This window comes from Sciurus vulgaris, assembly GCF_902686455.1.
Source record: "Sciurus vulgaris genome assembly, chromosome: 6".
Lineage (NCBI taxonomy): Eukaryota > Metazoa > Chordata > Mammalia > Rodentia > Sciuridae > Sciurus > Sciurus vulgaris.
In genome coordinates, this window is record NC_136466.1 from 164,581,688 (window position 1) to 164,603,239 (window position 21,552).

A 21,552-nucleotide genomic window follows, 5' to 3' on the forward strand; every position below is an offset into this window, starting at 1 on the left:
AGAAATTAATCCAAAGAACATAAAGAAAATAAACTTAAAAAACACATCCTTGGAGACCTCTAAGACTATAACAAAATATCTAACATTTGTGTCATCAGTCAGAAAAGAAGAAAGAATGTGGAACTAAATGAAGTATTCAAAGAAAACCAGTAGCTTCTCCTTATCCACAGGAAATACAATCCAAGAAATTAAGTGGATTCCTGAAACTGAGGATAGTACCAAACTCTATGTATACTATTTTTCCTATATACATATACCTTTGATAAAGTTTACTTTATAAATTAGGCACAGTAAAAAATAACAATACCTTGTAATAAAATATAACAATTACAGTAATATACTATAATGACATTGCCAACATCACTACTCTCCTACTTTGAGGTCATTATTAAGTAAAGTACAAGATACTTGAACACAAGCACTGTGATACCATGACAGTCAAACTGATAACCAAGACAGCTACTAAATGACTTAACACGTGGATAGAGCATACAGCTAGGATACACTGAACAAAGGGATGATTCATATCCTGGGCCAGGAGTTCTTCAAGAGAAATAACAAGGGCATTATTCCATCTGTTACTTTAAGTAATCTTGTTACATGAAAACAATGAGCTTGGTCTCAACTGGGAAAAAAATACCTCTAATGTAATTCTATCCTTTCACTATTTCCAAGCAGTAATTAATAACTCCTAAAATCATCCTTTTATCCATGTTCATCTTTAGTCAATTATAATGGAGTACAAAAAATCCTAATGAATGGGTTAATGATCATTCTCCATGAATATAAAAGATCTATTTCTAAAAAAAAAACTTCACAAGGAACTACTCATTCTTTAAATTCTACTCATCCTATAGGATTACTGCTTACCTATGTACTATGTGAACAAGAATGAAAAAAAATGAACATATCAGTAAGCTTTTCCTTAAATTATAATACATGGAAATACTTTAAACTGTGTAAATATTTTACTAACTGTATTGTCAAAATATATCCTGTCACCGGGCTCAGTGGCACACACCTGTAATCCCAACAGCTCAGGAAGCTGAGGCAGGAGGAATCCAAATTCAAAGCCAGGATCAGCAAAAGCTAAGTGCTAAGCAACTCAATGAGACCATGTTTCTAAATAAAATACAAAACAGGGAGTGCCCCCCCAGTACAAAAAAAAAAAAAAAAAGTGTGTGTCATTATTTCCATTAAAGATATTAAAATATTACACAGACATGATAAAAGAATAAAGATCTTTTAAGTTGTTGGGTTTTTCCTCCCTCAGCTGGATTGTAGGAGAAAACAGAAAATAAGGGAAAAGAAAATTTTCTGCTCCATCATGGTATTTAATGCCTACCTTGTTTAGACAGAGTTCTGAACAATCAGAACACATTATTTCATTTCATACTCATAATACCAATCTTATAGTTCAGGAAACAAGAGGATAAAGACAGCAGGGTAAGGTAATGCATGCAAGGCCACATAGGACTAAACAGAAAATAGTATGCAATAGATATGGCATATTACAGGACCATTATACTATCAGAAAACTAGCTGGAAATCTTAGATTAGCTAATTCTATTTCAGCTACTGAGACCTAAGTAAATTATTAACCAAGTGAAGAAATAAGGATTAAAATAAACTCCCAATTCTGAAAAGAATTCCTTTTGACTTTAATACACTTCCTCCCCAATTTCCTTAATCATCATGCAATCAAATTATATTACTGAATGTAATTTTTTCCACAATGCCAATGTTCTGTGTATGTTTACGACAGACCGCTTCAGTTTTATTAAATATTTTCCCATCTGTACAGCAGATTACTCTCTATAATAAAACACATTACTGAAATAAAGGATTAAAAACTTGGTAGTACAGCAGCTATTTAAAAAGAAGTTTTATTACTAGTGAAGCTGAGCAGTTCCAAACCTTTACCAAGGTCTCTTTCTTTGCAAATTATCTGTCCAGTTTTTTTTAAAACTGGTCCACTTTACTAAATGAAATCTTTCTTTTCTTTTCTTTTCTTTTCTTTTCTTTTCTTTAGGTACTGGGGATAGAACCCACAGGCACTCTACCACTGACTAACATTCCCATTTTTTTTTTTTTTTTTTTTTTTTGAGACAAGGTCTCTCCAAGTCTCTGAGGCTGGCCTCAAGCTTGCAATCATCCTGCCTCAGGCTCTTGAGTCAATGGGATTACAGGTATGAGACACACTGCACCCAGTCTGGGGGCTCTTAATAATAAGTGTTTTTTTGTTTTTTTTTTTAAATTAGCAAAGGATTTGAACACATTTATTCAAAGGAGGCATAAATGGAGAAAGAATTCAAGTCATTATGAAAATGCAAATTAAAATCACAATACGGTGATGGTTGCACAACAATGTGTACTTAATGCCAATGAATTTTACACCTAAATAAAATAGCAAATTCTGTAATTTATATTTTAACCACATTCTTATTTAAAAACTCACAGTAAAATATCACTACATAATATTAAAGTGACAAAAAGGAAAAACCAAAAACAAACCTCTTAACCATACTACTGAGCAATCCTATTTCTAAATATTTAACCCAGGAAATAAAAACTCACATTCACACAAAAACCTATGTGAATATGTATCATGGTTTCATTCATAATTCCCCAAAACTGGAAACAACCACCCACAACTGTGAATCCCACAACTGTACTGAATAAACAGGAGTCTATCCCAAAAAACACAATACTAGGCAACAAGAAGGCATAAACTACTGACAGTATGCAACGATATTGATAAATACCAAATGCATTCTATTAAGTGAAAGAAGCCAGATTCAAAAGGGTACATGTTGTATGATTCCATTCATGACATTCTGGAAACATTCAGAATAAGGACATTCTTAGGAACAAAAACAGATCAATGGCTACCAGAGGCTGGGAGTGAGGGGTGGGAGATAATCCAAAGGGTACAAGGATATTTGGGAAGAAGTGATGGAATTACTTCATCCTTGATTGTGCTAGATACAGGACCATATGTATTTTGTCTACATGGACATTAGATAAAGGTAAATTTTACTGTATTTAAATTGTTTTAATTTTTAAAATGAAAAAACTTTCTGCAGTGTAGTGTCTAACCAGACTCGTGGGAAGAAAGATCAAATGAAAAAGAATAATGAATTACTTTTCCCAATCTAAAATATGAAGCTATAGATTAAAATGTACCCAATGAGCACATTTATTTTATTCACCCTGGTAAGAATTATTTTGTCAGATAGTGTGAATATCATGAGCATTGTTTACCCAATATTTCTGGGTTTCTCCTCTCTGAGCATATAATATAAATGCACTTCCCTGCCATCTCTGATATTAGGCATAAAAACTGATTTCTCTGGTCCATGAAACTACAGTGATGTGTATACATTCTCAGTATAAATGGGGGAAATGAAACAGTTCATCACTCTGTACTTTCCTACCTCTGGTTATGGAAGCATTTGGTAAGGGATGGTGCTTCCATCAAGCAGTTTCTCCAAGTGACTACAGTTGGCAAAAGCACTAGATATATGTCAGTGAGAAACTAACCTGCTGCTGCATTAGACTGCTAAAAATTTAGAGGTAGCTTGTAACTACCCCTAAAAATATCTTAGCATCTCCTTTCTTATACAGGATTTTGGCAGTTTGGGGAAAACATGAAGCAAATACTACTTACCAACATAGAAAGTCAAGAAAAAATAACCTGGTGTTATACCGGGACCAATCCCACCACCCAAAACCTCAACAAAGTAACAAGCTGAGGCTACAAGAAGAGTAAAATCAACAAAAGATGCTTCCTGAGGTCCTTTACTAAAAAATCATAAAGTAGAGTCTGCCACAGATTAAAGCTCTCATCAGAATTACATGTGTGCAGTAAAACCACAAATCATGCTCAATCTAAAATAAAATCAATTCCTTTTCTCTTCCTGGTTTTCAAAGACAATATTCTTTTATTTTATATTATGGGAATTTTGTTATTTTATTTAAATACCTAATACCATAACACAAGCATTTTTTTTTCCCTCTTGGTACCAGGAATTGAACACAGGGACATTTAATCACTAAGTGGTTTGTGGCTGAGCCACAAACCCAGCCCTTTTTATATTTTATTTAGAGATAAGATCTCACTAGGTTGCGGAGGCTGGCTTTGAACTCGAGATTCTCCTGCCTCAGCCTCCCAAGTTGCTGGGATTATAGGTGTGTACCACCAAGCCCGGCTTAGAATACAAGCATCTTTTAAAGTCCCTAACAGGGTACTTAAAACAATAAATTTTATTATTGTTGCTTTTTAAATGAAAAACTTCTAAATCCTTAGTATTAAGTATGGAGATAGTCCAGTATAGACAGAAGAAAAAACAACAATCTGAATGGAGATTATCAAATTGGGACCTGGCACAGAAGTCAGCACCTACTTTTTTCTTTTCTTTCTTTTTTTAGAATATGTTAAAATGCATTATCCAAATGAATTCTAGCCCTTGCTTTAACCTTTACCTTACAATTTCTCAAGTATATCTGTAGGAACTCATTGAAACCAATATTAACCTAAAGAGTTTTTCCTTTCTAGAACAGTATACTTCATATACAACTCCTCCACCCCCCAAGTATGGTCCAATTCTGCTGGATGGGCTAGGTAAATTTTTTCATCTAAGTATATCCTTTTAAAGTATGCTTTTATTAATGTACTACAATTATGCCTAATAGTGGAATTATGGCATATTTGTACAAGTGTAATACATAATTTGATCAATTTCATTCCCTAGGACTTCCTTTCTTTTCCCTCTTTCTTTCCCATCATTCTGTTCTTCTACTCTACTTTTTAATGGGTGCTTTATAATTACACCTAAAAGCAGGGTTAGTAGGGATATATTTGCATATGGACATGGCACAATTTGGTCAACTTCATTCTGCAGTACCTGCCTTTTCTTTCCCCTCCTTCCTCCCTTTTGATCCCTTTCCTCTACTGTTCTCCCTTCTTTTTGCCCTGAAGTCCTTTTTTCTTTCTCTCCAGTTTCAACTTATAAAACATTTATTTCACTTAGCATGATGCGCTCCAGTTCCATTCATTTATCTGCAAATGACATAATTTCACTCTTCTTTACAGCTAGAACTCCACTGTTTATATACATCATATTTCTTTTATCCATTCATCTGCTGACAGAGACCAAGGCTGGTTCTATAACTTGGCTACTATGAATTGCACTGCTATGAATACTGGGATAAATATATGGCTATAGTATGCAGACTTTTTTTTTTTTAATAAATACCAAGGAGGGAAATAGTTGGGTCATATAGTAGACCCATTCCCAATCTTTTGAGAAATGTCATTCTGATTTTCATAATGGTTGTATACTAATTTCTCATTACCTCCTCTTTACCTCCCTACCAACAATATATAATTTTTCCTTTTTCCCCTGCATCCTTGCAAGCAGTTATTATTTGTTTTAGTCATCTTTTTCACTACTGTGACTAAAAGATCTAACTAGAACGCAATTTTAAAGGAGGAAAAGTTTGAGGACCCATGGTTTCAGATTCATGGTTGGCTCCATTCTTCGGGGCTTGAGGAGAGGCTAAATATCATGGTGGGAGAGTATGGTGGAGGAAAGCAATTCACATGCTAATCAGGAAGCAGAAAGAGAGGTATCCACTTGCCAGATACAAATATATACTCAAAGCCACACCCTACCACTTCATTTACCACTCAGTTAATCCCTATCAGGGAATTCACTGATGGGTTAAGACTCTTACAACCCAATCATTTCTCCTCTGAATCTTCTTGCATTGTCTTACACATGAGATTTTGGGGGACAACAAATCTAAGCCACATGATTCCACTCCTGGTCCCCAAAAGCTCCCACTCATCTGACAATGCAAAATATATTTAGTCTTTCCCCAAGTTCTCAGTCTCAACAGTTCAAAGACTGCTCAAAGTTCAAGTCCAAACAAAGTCTTCTCTGAGGCTCAAGGTAATCTCACATTATGAGTGCCTGTAAAATTAAAAGCAATTTTACAAGTATCCAATCATGGTACAGAATAAACATTTCCATTCACAAAATTAGGGACATAGAAAGAAGGGCACAGACCAAGGCAAGAAGGAAATCCAGCTGGGCAAACAAGTCCTGTAGCTCCATGTCCAGCATCTGGGGCACATGAAGAACATGATGTTCTCTCCAAATGGCTCATGTAGCCCGGCCCCTGTAGTCTTGTTCATTGCAGCCCAAGAGGCCCTTCTGTTGGCTTGTCCCTGCTCAATTTCTTCAGCTTCCTAAAACAATGACCCAAGCCACGTTACTGACCTTTCTTAATTTGGAGGATCTCCACTGTAGCTTCGGCTTCCTCCTCACACCTCCACACTTCACCTTTCCAGGAGCTGCCCACAGGGACTCCAACCCTGCTGCACCTGGCCTGGTCTCCCAGGCCTTCCTTTGAAATCTTGGTGGAAGCCTCCATGACCCCCTAACTACAGTACCCTGCATTCTGGCAGAACCAGTACCACACGGTTGACGCCAAGGTCTGCCGCCCTCTTGAGCAGTAGTCAAGCCTCCAGGGACCCTGCCTCAGCAGCCTCTGAGTGGCTGTGCATGTTGAAAACAAAAAAACTTCCTAGGCCCCCCCGTAAAAGAAGGGTGCCCCACGGGTCTCAAGAGAATTTTCACCTTTACTCCCTTGAGTTTTAGATGAGTGCTGTCTTGCCAGCTCCTCAGATGCCCTCAAGTCATCATTCTTACTGTCTCTGGGCAAGGTCTTTCGCATTTTTCTTTAGCAGCAGTACTGTCTTTAACAACTGCAACTTCCTTAGCCCTAGTTTTACTCCTGCCTTTCAAGTTCACAGTTTTTCAAATCTTTCTGCTCAAAAAGCTTCTGAACCACATGGTCAGGTTAGTCACAGCAACGGCCCCACTCCCTGTACCAATTTCTGTTCTAGTCAGTTGTTTTTTTTTACCACTGTGACTGAAAGGCCCAACCAGAACACCTGTAGAGGAGGAGAAGTTTACTTGAGGGCTCATGGTTTCAGAGGTGTTAGTCCATTGAAGGCAGGCTCCACTTCTCAGGGCTCGTCATGGCAGAAGAGTATGGTAGGTAGGGCCGGGGAGGAACCAGCTGCCGCGCGGGGAGGAGGCCAAGGCCGCAGCTTGAGGGAGGCCCCGGCCCCTCTGCGCCTGTGTCTGGCACAGCAGGTGTGAGACGAAGAGACAATCCTTCCCCGCCGCCCGGATAATCAAGAGTTTTGGCCGGACCTTTGAGCACACACCGAGATAGTGAGGAGCCAGACGAAAAGCACAGACTATGGCGCTGAAATGGATTAATAAGGAACTTAGTGATTTGGCCCGTGACCCTCCAGCACAATGTTCTGCAGGTCCAGTTGGGGATGATATGTTTCATTGGCAAGCCACAATTATGGGACCTAATGACAGCCCATATCAAGGTGGTGTATTCTTTTTGACAATTCATTTTCCTACAGACTACCCCTTCAAACCACCTAAGGTTGCATTTACAACAAGAATTTATCATCCAAATATTAACAGTAATGGCAGCATTTGTCTCGATATTCTAAGATCACAATGGTCTCCTGCTTTAACTATTTCTAAAGTTCTTTTATCCATTTGTTCACTGCTATGTGATCCAAACCCAGATGACCCTTTAGTGCCAGAGATTGCACGGATCTATAAAACAGACAGAGATAAGTACAACAGAATATCTCGGGAATGGACTCAGAAGTATGCCATGTGATGTTACCTTAAAGTCAGAATAACCTGCATTATAGCTGGAATAAACTTTAAATTACTGTTCCTTTTTTGATTTTCTTATCTGGCTGCTCCCCTATCAGACCTCATCTTTTTTAATTTTATTTTTTGTTTACCTCCCTCCATTCATTCACATGCTCATCTGAGAAGACTTAAGTTCTTCCAGCTTTGGACAATAACTGCTTTTAGAAACTGTAAAGTAGTTACAAGAGAACAGTTGCCCAAGATTCAGAATTTTTTTAAAAAATGGAGCATGTGTATTATGTGGCCAATGTCTTCACTCTAACTTGGTTATGAGACTAAACCATTCCTCACTGCTCTAACATGCTGAAGAAATCATCTGAGGGGGAGGGAGATGGATGCTCAGATGTCACATCAAAGGAAGCAGCATTATTCTAGAAGCATCCATTTTGTTTAAACCTTCCACTGTTAGAGATTTGAGGTTACATGATATACTTTATGCTCATAACTGATGTGGCTGGAGAATTGGTATTGAATTTATAGCATCAGCAGAACAGAAAATGTGATGTATTTTATGCATGTCAATAAAGGAATGACCTGTTCTTGTTCTACAGAGAATGGAAATTGGAAGTCAAACACCCTTTGTATTCCAAAATAGGGTCTCAAAACATTTTGTAATTTTCATTTAAATTGTTAGGAGGCTTGGAGCTATTAGTTAATCTATCTTCCAATACACTGTTTAATATAGCACTGAATAAATGATGCAAGTTGTCAATGGATGAGTGATCAACTAATAGCTCTGCTAGTAATTGATTTATTTTTCTTCAATAAAGTTGTATAAACCAATAAAAAAAAAAAAACTAAAAAAAGAAGAGTATGGTAAAGGGAAGCAGCTCACATGGTCAGGAAGCACAGAGACTCCACTGGCCAGATACAAATATAAGCCACAGCCTATCACTTCAGTTACCACTCAATTAATCCCTATCAGGGAATTAATTCACTGATTGGGTTAAGACTCTTACAACCCAATCATTTCTCCTCTGAACCTTCTTGCATCATCTTACACATGAGATTTTGGGGGATACCACATCTAAACCGGAACATTATGGTTTTGGTTTTATTTGTACAGGAGATTTAAACCAGGGATGTTTTATCACTGAGCTACATTCCAAAGTCTTTCTATTTTCTCTTCTGGGAAAGGGTATTACTAAGTTGCCCAGGCTGATCTCAAACTTGCCATTATGCTGCTCAGTCTCCGAAATTGCTGGGATTATAGATGTGCATCACCATACCTGGCACCTACTACTTGTATTCTTGCTGACAGTCATTCTAACTGGAATGAAATGAAATCTTAGAGTAGTTTTGATTTGCATTTTCCTGACTGCTAAGGATATTGAACATTTTTTCATGTTATTTGTTAGCCATTAATATTTCTTCTTTTAAGAAACATCTCTTTTAATTCACTTGCCCACTTATTTATTGACCCATTCCATTGGCTTTTCTAGCCAATAACCATATTCAACAATGTATTCTAAGTGCCTACTATGAAGAAAAAGAAAGCTCTAAAAGCTGTAGGTGCATGTTATTACTCCTAAGCCTTTATCTATCTTGGAAATTTATATTAAGACCTCAGCTGGGCATGGTGGCATAGGTCTGTAATCCAGCAATTCATGATGTGAGGCAGGAGGATCACAAATTCGAGGACAGTCTCAGCAACTTAAGCAAGGCCCTAAGCAACTAAGTAAGAACCTGTCTCAAGAAGAAAAAATTAAAAGGGCTGGGGATGTAGCTCAGTGGTAGAATGCCTCTGGGTTCAATCCCCAGTACCAAAAAAATCAAAATCTCTCTACTCTACTTCTGGTGGTTAAAAAAAAAAAAAAATCAAAATCTCTCTACTTCTGGTGGTAAATTGGTAAGAATTAAACAAAGCCTTTTTTTTTTTTTTTTTAAATCACTAAGAGACTTATTTTTTAGAATGGACTTAGATTTATGGAAAATAGAAGGATATACAAAGTTCCCATAAAACCAACACACATCCCCTATTATTAACATCTTAGTAGGATTTGCTCGACTTACCACTTAATGAACCAATACTGATACATTATTAAAGTACTGTTAAAGTCCACAGTACACTCAGAATTGCTTAGTCTTTACGTTTTAGTGTCCCTTTTCTGTTCTACAATCCACATTAATTTAGCTGTCATGTCTTTCTTGATTCTGGTGTTCTCTCAAATTTTCCTTGGTTTTGATGACCTTCACTATTTTAAAGAATACTGGTTGGGTATATATTTATTGGATTCTCCTATTTTAGAAACTGTCTGATTCATGATTAGATTGGGGATGAGGGATTTGGGGAGGAAAATCACATTGGTAAACTGCCATTTTCATCAAATAAAGAGTATATAACATCAACATGATTTATGAAAGCTTTGACCTTATTTCACTTAGATTAAGTAAACAGATTTTTACTATTTGATTATCAACAAAATATTAAAAGCATGATACTGAAAAAATATTACTCAAAATATCTGTGGGTCACTGACATATCTGGAAACATATATGCAAGCTGTACACATTCACTGCACAGAATATACATAGTCCTTTCAAAGTAACAAATTTAACAACTCTATGGCAATATGAGAAAATGCATAACTTTCAGTAAACAAAGCAGGAATTTTAAAAAAATACTCTAGGGGTTGGGTTGTAGCTCAATTGTAGAGTGCTTGCCTAGCACGTGTGAGGTACTGGGTTCAATCCTCAGCACTGCATATAAATAAACAAAGCTGGGGATATAGCTCAGTTGGTAGAGTGCTTGCCTCACATGCACAAGGCCCTGGGTTCAATCGCCAGCATAATCAATCAATCAAGGCATAAAAAAAATACTATTTAAAAAGCACACTCTACTTCCAACCATGTAAAAACACAATTGCTTAAATGAGAAAATGTAAAATGAGAGGCATTATAACTGACTAAACAAGAACATGGGTGATGTTTCTTCACATCTTTTTCCTCAAAGTATTGTGTTTCACTTCCACTGTTACAAATATAAATAAAAATCTTTAAACTGCTCAACTTTGGGGGGAAAATTTTTTTACTCTATCTACTTTTTAAAAAGGTGGATTTGGGGATTAGGACTTGCAAATGGTTTAAAAATTCCAATTCTCTGTATAGTGAAATTTAGTTGTTTCTCATCTCTCCAGAGTATTATTATTACTAAATTAACAATTCATCTTTTCTGTTGCTCCTGAAAGCCTGAAAACTACATTTTTTGGTCTCCTTGCTGATTAGGCTTGTGTTAAATCTGTCAGGAGAAAGACGAAGGAGATCAGATGAAGGAGGGAAACAGCAAAACTATCTTGTATATCTAAACACCAGCAGTGGCAGTGAATAGCAGGTACTAAGGTACTGGAGATCCTCAAGTGGTTACAAAAGTGATGGTGCCACTCTGTCAGTCAGCAGGCAACTTCAGCAGCACAGGAAATGGCTTCAATAGTTTCAGCCACAGTAAGCCAGATCAGTGTATCTCAGTTTCAAATTCCCTCTTCAGTACACATTCAGTGAGAAGGCACTGAACTCTTAAAATTTTTTGGGGGGGCTGGGAAAATAGCTTAGTTGGTAAAGTGCTTACCTTATAAGCACAAGGCCCTGGGTTTGATCCCCAGCACCGCAAAAAAAAGAAAAAAAAAAAAAAAAATTTTTTTTTTGCAGTTAAGTTTTGCCAGTAGAGGGTACTAGAGGGACATCCAAGAAGGAGGCAGTTTCTTCTGCTGTACCATCAGTAGGCTTGTTTTAATGAATACCTTCCCACAGTCCTACTGATGAGGATCTAGGAGTTCAGGCCTTGCACAAAGTACACACAAGTATCCCAACTTCCTCTTCATGCCCACTCATCAACTTTGGGCCCCTATTCTGGAGGGTTGCTGTCTGCTCCCTGGAAAAAGCTCACCACTTTACATTGTTACCAGCAATAAATGAAAATTCCAGTTGCTCCACATCCTCACCAACAGAGAGTTAGTCTTTCTTTTATATTATCACTTTTTCACTCTATTAGATATGCAGTGATAGCTCATTGCAGTTTAACATCTTATATGTACCACAAATTAACTACAGTATACCAACTCAACAGTTTTTAGTATATTGTACACCATAATCACAATCTACTTCTAAAGCAATCATCATCCCAAAAAGAAACCTTATAACAGCAGTTACACCTGCCTTCCACAGTCCCAGGTAAGCACTAATCTACTTTCTCTATATATAGACTTACCTATTCTGAACATTTCATACAATTAAGACCACATAAAATATGGTCTTCTGGGACTGGCTTCTCAGCACAATATTTATGAGGTTCATCCACGTTGTAGCATATTATCAGTACTTCATTCCTTTGTACTGCTGAACTCCACTTTATACAGACCACATTTACCCAATAGTTGATGGGCACAGGATTGTTTCCACTATCTGGCTATCAAAAATAATGCTATGAACATACATGCAGAGGTTTTTATATGAACACATATTTTGTAATCTCTTGAATACACATATTCTCTTGTAATCTCTTAATTTTCTGAGAACTACCAAAATCATATGAACCACTTTATATTCACACCAACAAGAAATGAAGGTTCCAATCTTTCCATAATCTTCAGGAACTTACTACTGTCCCTTTGATAACTGCCATCCTACAGGGCGTAAAGTGATACTTCCACATGGTTTTCATTTGCATTCACCTACTGACAGATGATGTTAGCATTTTTTTATGTGCTCATGCATATATGCACATGCATATATTTTTTTGTACAGTCTTTTTCTAAATCTTTGGGCCATTTTTTTTAAGAAGGGTTGCTTTCTTATTATCAAGTTTTGAGTTTTTCTGGTACACTCTAAATCCTTTATTATAAACATGTTTTTAGTTTTAGTTTTTAGTGTAGGACCTAATCCAATATGACCGATGTCTTTATAAGACTAGGCAAAGTGAGAATTCAATTATCTCCTAATAATCTAGACATAAGAGATTTATAAAAGCTTAAAACACAGTTAGCCAGCATGATGGTGCATACATGTAATCCCAGTGACTCAGGAGGTTGAGGCAGGAGGACCACAAGCCCAAGGCCCACCCCAGCCACTTAGTGAGAACCTGTCTTAAAATAAAATATAGCTGGGCTGGGAATTTGGCTCAGCTGGTAGAGTGCTTGCCTAGCATACACAAGGCCCAACACCACATACAAAATAAAAAATATAATAAAAGGACTGGGGATGTAGCACGGGTAAAGCATTCATGGGTTCAATCCCTTATACCAAAAAAATAAAATTAAAACAAAGCTATGACTGTCATTAAAAATTTTTCCCTTGAAAAACGTACTTACTTATCATAGTTAAGTTATTTTTGTTAACATGTATTGATTTTATTAATTTTAAGTAGTCTAGCCCAGGCTTGGTGGCGCACGCCTGTAATTCTAGTGGCATGGGAGGCTAAGGCAGGAAGATCAAGAGTTTGAAGCTAGCCTCAGCAAAAAAGTAAAGCACTAAGCAACTCAGCGAGATCCTATCTCTAAATATACAAAATGGGGCTGGAGGTATGGCTCAGTGGTTGAGTGCCCCTGAATTCAAACCCCAGTATCATGCCCCCCTACAACCAAAATAATAATAGTCTATTCCCAGTGGCTTGGGATGCTGGGACAGGAGGACTGTAAGTTCAAAATCAGCAATTTAGCAAGGCCCTAAAAACTCAACAAGACCCTGTCTCTAAATAAAAAAGTAAAAGGGCTGGGGATGTGGCTCAGTGGTTAAGCACCCTTGGTTCAATCCCTAGTACCAAAAAAATAAAAATAAAAACAAAAAATAAAATTCATTTTTCACTTCAAATGTGGTAAATACAGCCCACATAAACAAAAGTCCTTTGGGTCCTCAATTTTAAGTACGTAAAGGAGCCCTAAGATCAAATCAGTCTGACTATTCTCTATCAGCGGTGCTTCTGACTACTCCATTCAAGTGCCTCTAGGAACTTTGCTATGACTAAGGAAGGAAATTTATCCTGGGTACAGAATAGGTATTCAATATTTAATAAATTTTAAAAAGGCACAGAATCTCCATATCTTTTATCTCAAAAGTGTTACAAAAAGAACTGTACACTAAGAATAATTTTACTGTATATAAATTGTATTTTATTAATTTTCACAGAATATGCCATCAGGAAGGATCAGGGAAAGAGAAAGTCAAAAAGAATATTATAAAGAAGTTATAAGAAATAAGGGTACAAGAAATGCTTTAGTGTCTTCCAAGCCTTCAAGAATTCATGTCTGCTGTGGGTTGAACTATGTATGCCCCTGCCCATGTCCCCCAATAAAACTGTACACTGAAGCCCTAACCAATAGAAGCTCAGAATTTGATTGTATTTGGAGGGATGATTAAGTTAAAATGTGTGTTTTGTTTGTTTGGTTTTTGGTTTTTTTAATGTAGGCCCCAATCCAATATGACTGATGTCTTTGTAAGTCTAGGAAACATGCACAGAAGAAGACCATGTGAAGACACAGGCAGAAAGCAAACATCCGGAAGTCAAAGGAAAAGGTTTCAGGGTCTGTCACCTTTATCTCAAACTTCTAGCCTCCAGAACAAGAGAAAATAAATTTCTCTTTTTTAAGTACCCAGCTTATGGCACTTTGTTATGGCAGTCCTTAAAAACCAAAGCAATGCTCAGAACTGAACTTTTCCCACTCCTGGTTGATGAAATTACTCCAGATATCAATAATCTTTAACTCCTCTCTACACTTCTTATTAATTATTATATCCTATTAATTTTACACTAGTCTTTTTTTTTTTTTTCTTTTTTCACATTCTTTTCATTTCCACTGCCTTAAACTCCCATAATATCTTACCTAGCTTACTACAACAACCATCTAAAATACAACATGAGTTGCTGGGTACCACTGTGCCCACCTGTAATCCCAGTGTTCGGGAGGCTGAGACAGGAGGATTGCGAGTTCAAAGCCAGCCTCAGCAAAAGCGAGGAGCTAAGCAACTCAGTGAGACCCTATCTCTAAATAAAATACAAAATAGGGCTGGGGATGTGGCTCAGTAGTCAAGTGCCCCTGAGTTCAATCCCCAGTACCCTAATTAATTAATTTTAAAAATACAATATGAATTAATGTTTTCCCTTATTGTCTTACTTCCTACTCCCTTTTAAAGAACTCTTGTCATTCTTCCTATATTATACTAAATATAAATGATCTTAATGTCTTTAGGGGGAAAAATAAAACCCACTAAAATAAGCCCAGCTTGGGAGAAAGGGGAAGTCAGTATCTGGGAAAGGACATTTAGTTAGCCTAGTATCACTCAGTAGCTATGGGATGGTTTTGAGCAGAGGTAAAAAATAAATTGTCTTGCCTGTCACTGGTCATTTGTTTAATACTAACATCCTAAGAAATACTAACATCCTAAGAAACACTCTAGTTCAACAATGAAGTAGGCCTCTTTTGGAATGTCTGCCCAGTTCAAGAATGGACACAGTCATGATTTTTATTATTACATTACCTTTCCCACTGCCTCCCAGCTTCTTGGATTAAGATGGGCCAATTAGATTGCAGCTCCCAGAAATGTAGGTTTAACAACTGACAACAAACAAGCAGCCACTGAGAAAGCAGCAAGACAATTTCTCACCTCTGCTGAAAACCATCCCATAGCTCCTTATTTCACTGAAGTAAAAGTCAATGAACGTCCTATATGTTCACACCCACTCTAAACTCCTCTCTGGTTCTGTGATGTCTCCAATCTCCTATTATACTTATCTTCTCAAAGTCATTCAATCCATTGCAGCTACACTGCTCTCCTGGTGATTTCTTGAACACTGTAGGCATGGTTACTTCTTCTGCCTGGAATGCTGTACCCACAAAGCTTCTCCAGGACTAATTCCTCCTGTTCTCCTTTTCTCAGTGAGGACTTAGTAACTGTCATATTTAAAACTGAGACCCCTGCCCTCATGTCCTGGCACTCCTTATTACCTTTCAACTTACTGTTTTCCAGAGCACTTATATATAACCTCTGGTTAAACCATATAACTTGTTACAAGTGTATTTTCTGTCTTCCCTTTCTCCCCTACCAAGCTAATTAGAATATAGTAAACATTATGAAAGGGTTCTACTCTATTTTCTTCTCTCTCTAACCCAAGTACATAGAATACCTAACTTAGAACAAGTACTCAATAAACATTTCAAATACATGAATATTGCTGGATCGCAAGCACACCAAGGCAGTGAAAGTTGATCTGTGGTTCTTTAAGAAAAACGGAAGACATGTCTGAAAGCAGAGTTGAAAGATCATGAGGTTTGAGAAAGAGAGTAACTAGCTGCTAACTCTGTCATCTGACTATCCTTTTAACTCATTTCTTCTGAATTTAAATTACTTCAAGCTTTTATATCATAGTGGAGATAGAACATGATCAACTGCAATACGCTTCAATTTCAAACCTTTTGAATATTTTCCAAACAGCATAAAGTACAATGTTTTAGTATCCCACATAAAATTACTGATGAAGATTTTGTATTGTGTTCTGATAATATAAACAATAATTCAGCAAAATGGAAAAAAAAAAACAGCTTTATATATCACTGGACTGAAATGTGAGCATTGTACTATGGCAAAATGTTTAACAGCTTTTCGAGCGCTTCATAAATCAATACTTATTTGCAACATCTATTTCAATATTGCAATGTTTTGCCTTTAAAAAAAAAAAAAAAAAAAAGGTGCCCCCTTGAGCCAAAGATGAATTGTTTTTTGAAATTGGAAAATCTCAGATGCATTGCAGGATCAGATTCTAACCAATTAAATAAGGTTGCATGTCTAAGGTCTTCTCCAACTCTGAAGTTTAAATATCTGATGACAGCAATTTACACAACACATCTGCACACAAACTACATTCAAATAACGAGTTCCTAATCCCCTTTATTATAAGAGAGAAGAGTTACCCTCTATGTGCATGGTGGGTATTTAAATAACATTCTTAATCTCTCTGTTCAGAATATTAAAATATTTTTTAAGTGAAAGAGTAAACCACATTATTAGTGTTTTCAAGAATGGAAGACAAGGGCTGGGGAGATAGTTCAGTTAGTAGAGTGCTTGCCTTGCAAGCACAAACAAGGCCTTCGTGCAATCCCAAGTACGGCCAAAAAAAAAAAAAAAAAAAACAGGGAGACAAGACTAACAGATTTTTAAAATTTTAATTTTCTAGGGCTGGGGATGTACCTCAGTGGTAAAGCATTTGCCTAGTACATACAAGACTATGGATTCAACTCACAGCAACGCAAAAAATGAAATAAAATAAAATTTTAATTTTCTTATGTTTGGCCACATGTTTCCAAATCGCCCAAGAGGAAAATCAACAACCTGTTTATAAACAGATAAAAACCCAAGATTATTTAAGAAATAATTTAGCCAGGCACTGTGGCACACACCTGTAATCTCAGCATCTATGGAGGCTGGGGCAGGAAGATTGCAAGTTCAAAGCCAGCCTCAGCAACTCTGGGAGGCCCTAAGCAACTTAGAAAGATCCTGTTTCAAAATAAAACATAAAAAGGGTGAGGATGTGGCTCAGTGGTTGAGAATCCCTGGATTCAAGCCCTAGTACTGAGGGGGGAAAAAAAAAAGATCTAAGCCAGAGGGACTGAGAGAGGTGGAATTCAAGTTTGAGATGAGCCTTAGCAAGTCAGTGAGACTGTCTCAAGTGAAAAATAAAGGACTGGGGATATAGCTCAGTTGGTAGAGTGTCTAGCATGAAAAAGGCCCTGGGTTCAATCCCCAGCACCACCAAAAAAAAAAAAAAAAAAGCACCTCTTCAAATGAAAAAATAAAAAGGGTTGGGGATGTAGGTCAATGGTAAAGAGCTCTTGAATTCAATGGTTCAATTCCACATTGGGAGGTGGGGGGGAGTTCAGTACCCGGTCAGGACTTTAACTGACTTAACAAATAGAACAACTGTTTATAACCTTTTGACATCTTCATTTTAAAATTTTTTACGACGAAATCCACCGGAGCTTTCCATTTCCTTCCAGTGATAATTCAAATCAAATTTAAATTGTGAAAATTTCAGAGGACTTTCAATTTAAAATTTTGCAAAAGCACGAGAAGTATTAAAATTAATGACTAACAGTTTCCTAAAAACAACTGCAAAGTTAGGTTTTGTCAACTTATATTAATGATTCATCCTATAAAGGGAGTGACAAAAATAAGTTATTTCAACATCAGACACTTGTTATTCACTTATAAATATTTAAGGATGGAGTCTGGCATACACAAGTTTGAATCTTGCCTCTACCATCTACTACCTGTGTGACCTGGAGCAAGGTACTTAATCATACTAAACTTCAGTTCTCTAACCTGAAAAATAGGGATATTGCACACCAAAAAATGTTGACAAAATTAAATGGGATAGGAAAGGGAGGGGGAATGGGATTAGGAAAGACAGTAGAAATAATTGGACATAACTTTCCTGTGGTCATATAGGAACAAACGACCAGTGTAACTCCACATCATGTACAACCTAAAGAATGGGAAGTTAAATTCAGTGTTTGTATAATATGTCGAAATGCATTCTAATGTCACATATAACTATCACATATTGACTCCTCAATAAATATTAGTTACTTTAACAGGGAACGGTGTTCAAGTCAATAAAAAAAATTATTTCTACCTTATCCTGATTATAATTTTACAAGGGAAAAACAATAAAAAGTACATTGCTTCTTTAATGGTATCATAGACACCGCGTTTCTCAATTACTTAATTACCAATGACTACTGTCATGCCATAAATACATGCAAGAATCAAGTGCCATAGCCAAAAGAATGGGGATTTAATTTAATATGCCAGTACACATGATGCTGTAGAGTACACGTGATAAACATGTCTTACTAGATTTATTCATTAAAATTTGAGTACAAAAGTACAGGTGGTAATTTACATGCAAGGTCCACCTACCAAAAAAATGTGATCCCTAATCTTCACCAGTTTCACTTTACTATTTTTTTCCCCAAGGAGTCTCCAGTGGCGATTAGCTTCACTCACCGCATATAAAAAACAAGCTGTTTTCTGTAAGAATACCTAGGCTCAAATTTTTCTCCTTACTACCAGTGTGAACCCTGGACAAGCTATTAAAGTAACGAAGCCTAAACTTCCACGTCTATAAAAGATAATAACACCTACCTACTCCACGGGGCTGTTACAAAGATCAAATGTGAATGTGCGTGAGTATGCTTCGTAAACTATCCAAGTGCCTCACGTCTCTATTGGTGAGGTTTCTATTAAGCTACGACTCTGAAAAATGTTCAACAATAATATCAAATTTCGTCATTCATTCTTGGACTCCATGACAGTGTTCGATGACCCATCTCATTTAAAATCACCAAAATCTCAATCATGAAACCGAATACTACTAAGCCGCTACTCCCACAAACACCCTCCAAGTAGGAAAGTACCTGCCCTGTACCCGGAAGGTCAGTAAGGTCCTCGGCAGACTCCGTCAACCGCCGTGGACTAAACACACAGCACTGCTTCACCACCGCCCGCCGCCCCGGTGGGCGAGCAAGAGCACTTCAGGACTCGCGTCCCGGGGAGGGTGCTCAACACCGCCGGCGCTCGGTTTTCAGGGCTGAGCGGCTCACGCCGCCGAACCGACAGGCTCCTACCCAGAGAACGAAAGCAGGAGAGCCCCGCTCGCCGGTGTCCGCAAAACAAACCCCGAGCTACGCCAAACAAAAGACGGGGCCAGAGCCGGGCCCGGAGCCACCCTGCGCGCTGCCCCGGGCGGGCGGCAAAGGGCAAGGTCTCCGAGCGGGGTCACGCCGTCCACTCGGCCGTGCCCCGCACGTCTTCCGCGAAGTTTCAAAGTCAACAGAGAAGTTGTGCGGCGCGGGGCAGGGCCGCGGGGCAGGAGCGCGGGGCCCGGGCAGGGCCGCGGGGCAGGGGCGCGGGGCAGGGCCGCGGGGCAGGAGCGCGGGGCCCGGGCAGGGCCGCGGGGCAGGGGCGCGGGGCAGGGCCGCGGGGCAGGAGCGCGGGGCCCGGGCAGGGCCGCGGGGCAGGGGCGCGGGGCAGGGCCGCGGGGCAGGGCCGCGGGGCAGGAGCGCGGGGTCGGGGCAGGGGCGCGGGGCCCGGGCAGGGCCGCGGGGCAGGGGCGCGGGGCAGGGGCGTGGGGGAGGGGCGCGCGGACCCCGCGCCCGCGCCCCGCGCCCCCAGCCCAGCCGCGCGGCCCGGTCTCCGCGGCGCCGCGCCCCCGCCCCCTCGCGCGGCAGGCGGGACGCGGCGGGGGCGCGCAGGCGGTCGCCCTCCGCCCCTCGCCCGCGGCCCGGCCGGCAAACGGCCCGGCGCGCCGCCGCCCGCCGCAAGCGTCGCGGGCCCCGCGCGGGCCCGGCCCGAACCCCGGCGCGGTGCAAGCGCGGGCGCCGCGGCGCCGCCGACCTACCTTCCTCGGCGGTGTCCATCTTGTCTGGGGGACCGCGGTGACGCAGCCGCGAGGCTCTCGCGGCCAGGCCCGAGCCTTCCGGCCGGGCGGGAAAGAAGGGAGGGGAAGGAGGGGAGGAGGGAGAGGGAGCCGAGCCCGGCAGGTGCGTGTGCTCAGGTGCGAGAGAGGAAGCGAGAGGCAGGAGAGAGGGGGAGAGGGAGAGGGAGAGAGGCTGACAGAAAGCGAGCGTCGGGGAGGGGGAGGGGCGGGAGGCCGAGAGGCGAGGCCTGGGCGGGGCGCGCGGCGGAAGGGGCGGGGCGCCAACGACAGGTGGCGTCACTTCCGGCGGCCGCGCGTTCAGGCCCCTGTGCGGCGGGCTGCGGGGGCGGGGAGCGGCCTGGCGGCGCGGGCGGCGCGGGCCGCGCGGGGTGGCGGGGCGGAGCGGAAGCCTTAGCGGACACTAAGCTTGGAGGCCGCGTTCTCGGGGACAAAGGAAGCGCGGCGCCGCGGATCCGAGTGGCGCGAACGAGCGCCTGGTGGTGAGGCCGCGAGCCCTGAGCGCGCCCAGACCCGCGTGCGGGACAAAGGCCCCACCTTCGGGGAGCTGGTAACAATAACCCAGGCGCTTGGGAAACGCTTCTGCCGCCCGCGCCCGAGATTCCGGTGCCGAGAGCAAGCGTCTCTGTTCGGCACCTGGGTAGTGAACAGTGCACGTTTTGAGAAAGTACTAAAACATCACTGCGATGTAAAAAAAACTGACCACCGAAACTCCTCCCGTGGAAACTGCTGCAATTAGGAGCTACCTAATTGAACCGCTGAGGCTGGAAGTGATCGCGTGCCTGACCAAAGCCGAATTGTTGAAAGATTGAACTGTGCCTTCAGTCAGTACCCTTCCTCGCGCTAATCCTTAGCTTGTGCTCTAAATGAGAAAATACAGATTAAAAGGGCTACACATTAGAATTGTCTGATTAGAAGCATAGAAGTTTCCCCAACTTCACTTTCTAAGCAGTATGCAGATGACTTAGCGAAAATTGATCCAAGAATGCTAACATTTTCTTCTGTGTTAGTGGACAAATTGGCAAGCCCCTTCCCTTGATCATCAATCAGAATAAGGATTAAAATAAAAGTAATGAAATGGAATCTTCCAAAGAGCAAGCAATCCCTGATTATCGTCACTAATTTGACTAATATCACTCGTTACTCAAAGCAGAAAAAAACTCAAACTCCTCTTGTTACAATAATGGAGACCCACTGATTTCAAGGTCTGGGCCCTGAGAATTGAGCAGACAACCATCCATAAAGATTTTTATACTATCTCCAAGGAGACTAAATTTGAGGGCAGCTCTGTCCCCAACCCCATTCTTTCCACACAACCCCAACAAGACCTCGCACTCCTAAAGCCTATGGCGGAGCACTCTTAGCTAGCTG

General features: G+C 40.1%; 2 protein-coding genes across 2 annotated transcripts in view; one reads left to right on the top strand and one right to left on the bottom strand.

The window, feature by feature from the left end:
- The window catches only part of MARCHF6 (membrane associated ring-CH-type finger 6), a 78,797-nt gene extending 58,487 nt beyond the window's left edge, over window positions 1–20,310 (bottom strand). The window contains 1 exon segment of the mRNA XM_079145301.1: window positions 20,146–20,310. Coding sequence (XP_079001427.1) covers window positions 20,146–20,164 — 19 coding nt within the window. The 5' untranslated portion in view covers window positions 20,165–20,310.
- On the top strand, window positions 7,136–8,476 carry LOC306664440 (ubiquitin-conjugating enzyme E2 D3-like). Its single transcript, XM_079145313.1, has one exon. The coding sequence runs from the start codon at window positions 7,279–7,281 to the stop codon at window positions 7,720–7,722; it is 444 nt and encodes a 147-aa protein (XP_079001439.1). The 5' UTR covers window positions 7,136–7,278; the 3' UTR covers window positions 7,723–8,476.
- Window positions 20,311–21,552: the final 1,242 nt, after the last annotated feature.

Excerpts from the sequence above, each read along its gene's own strand:
- LOC306664440 (XM_079145313.1), top strand. The coding sequence starts at position 7,279 with ATGGCGCTGAAATGGATTAATAAGGAACTTAGTGATTTGGCCCGTGAC.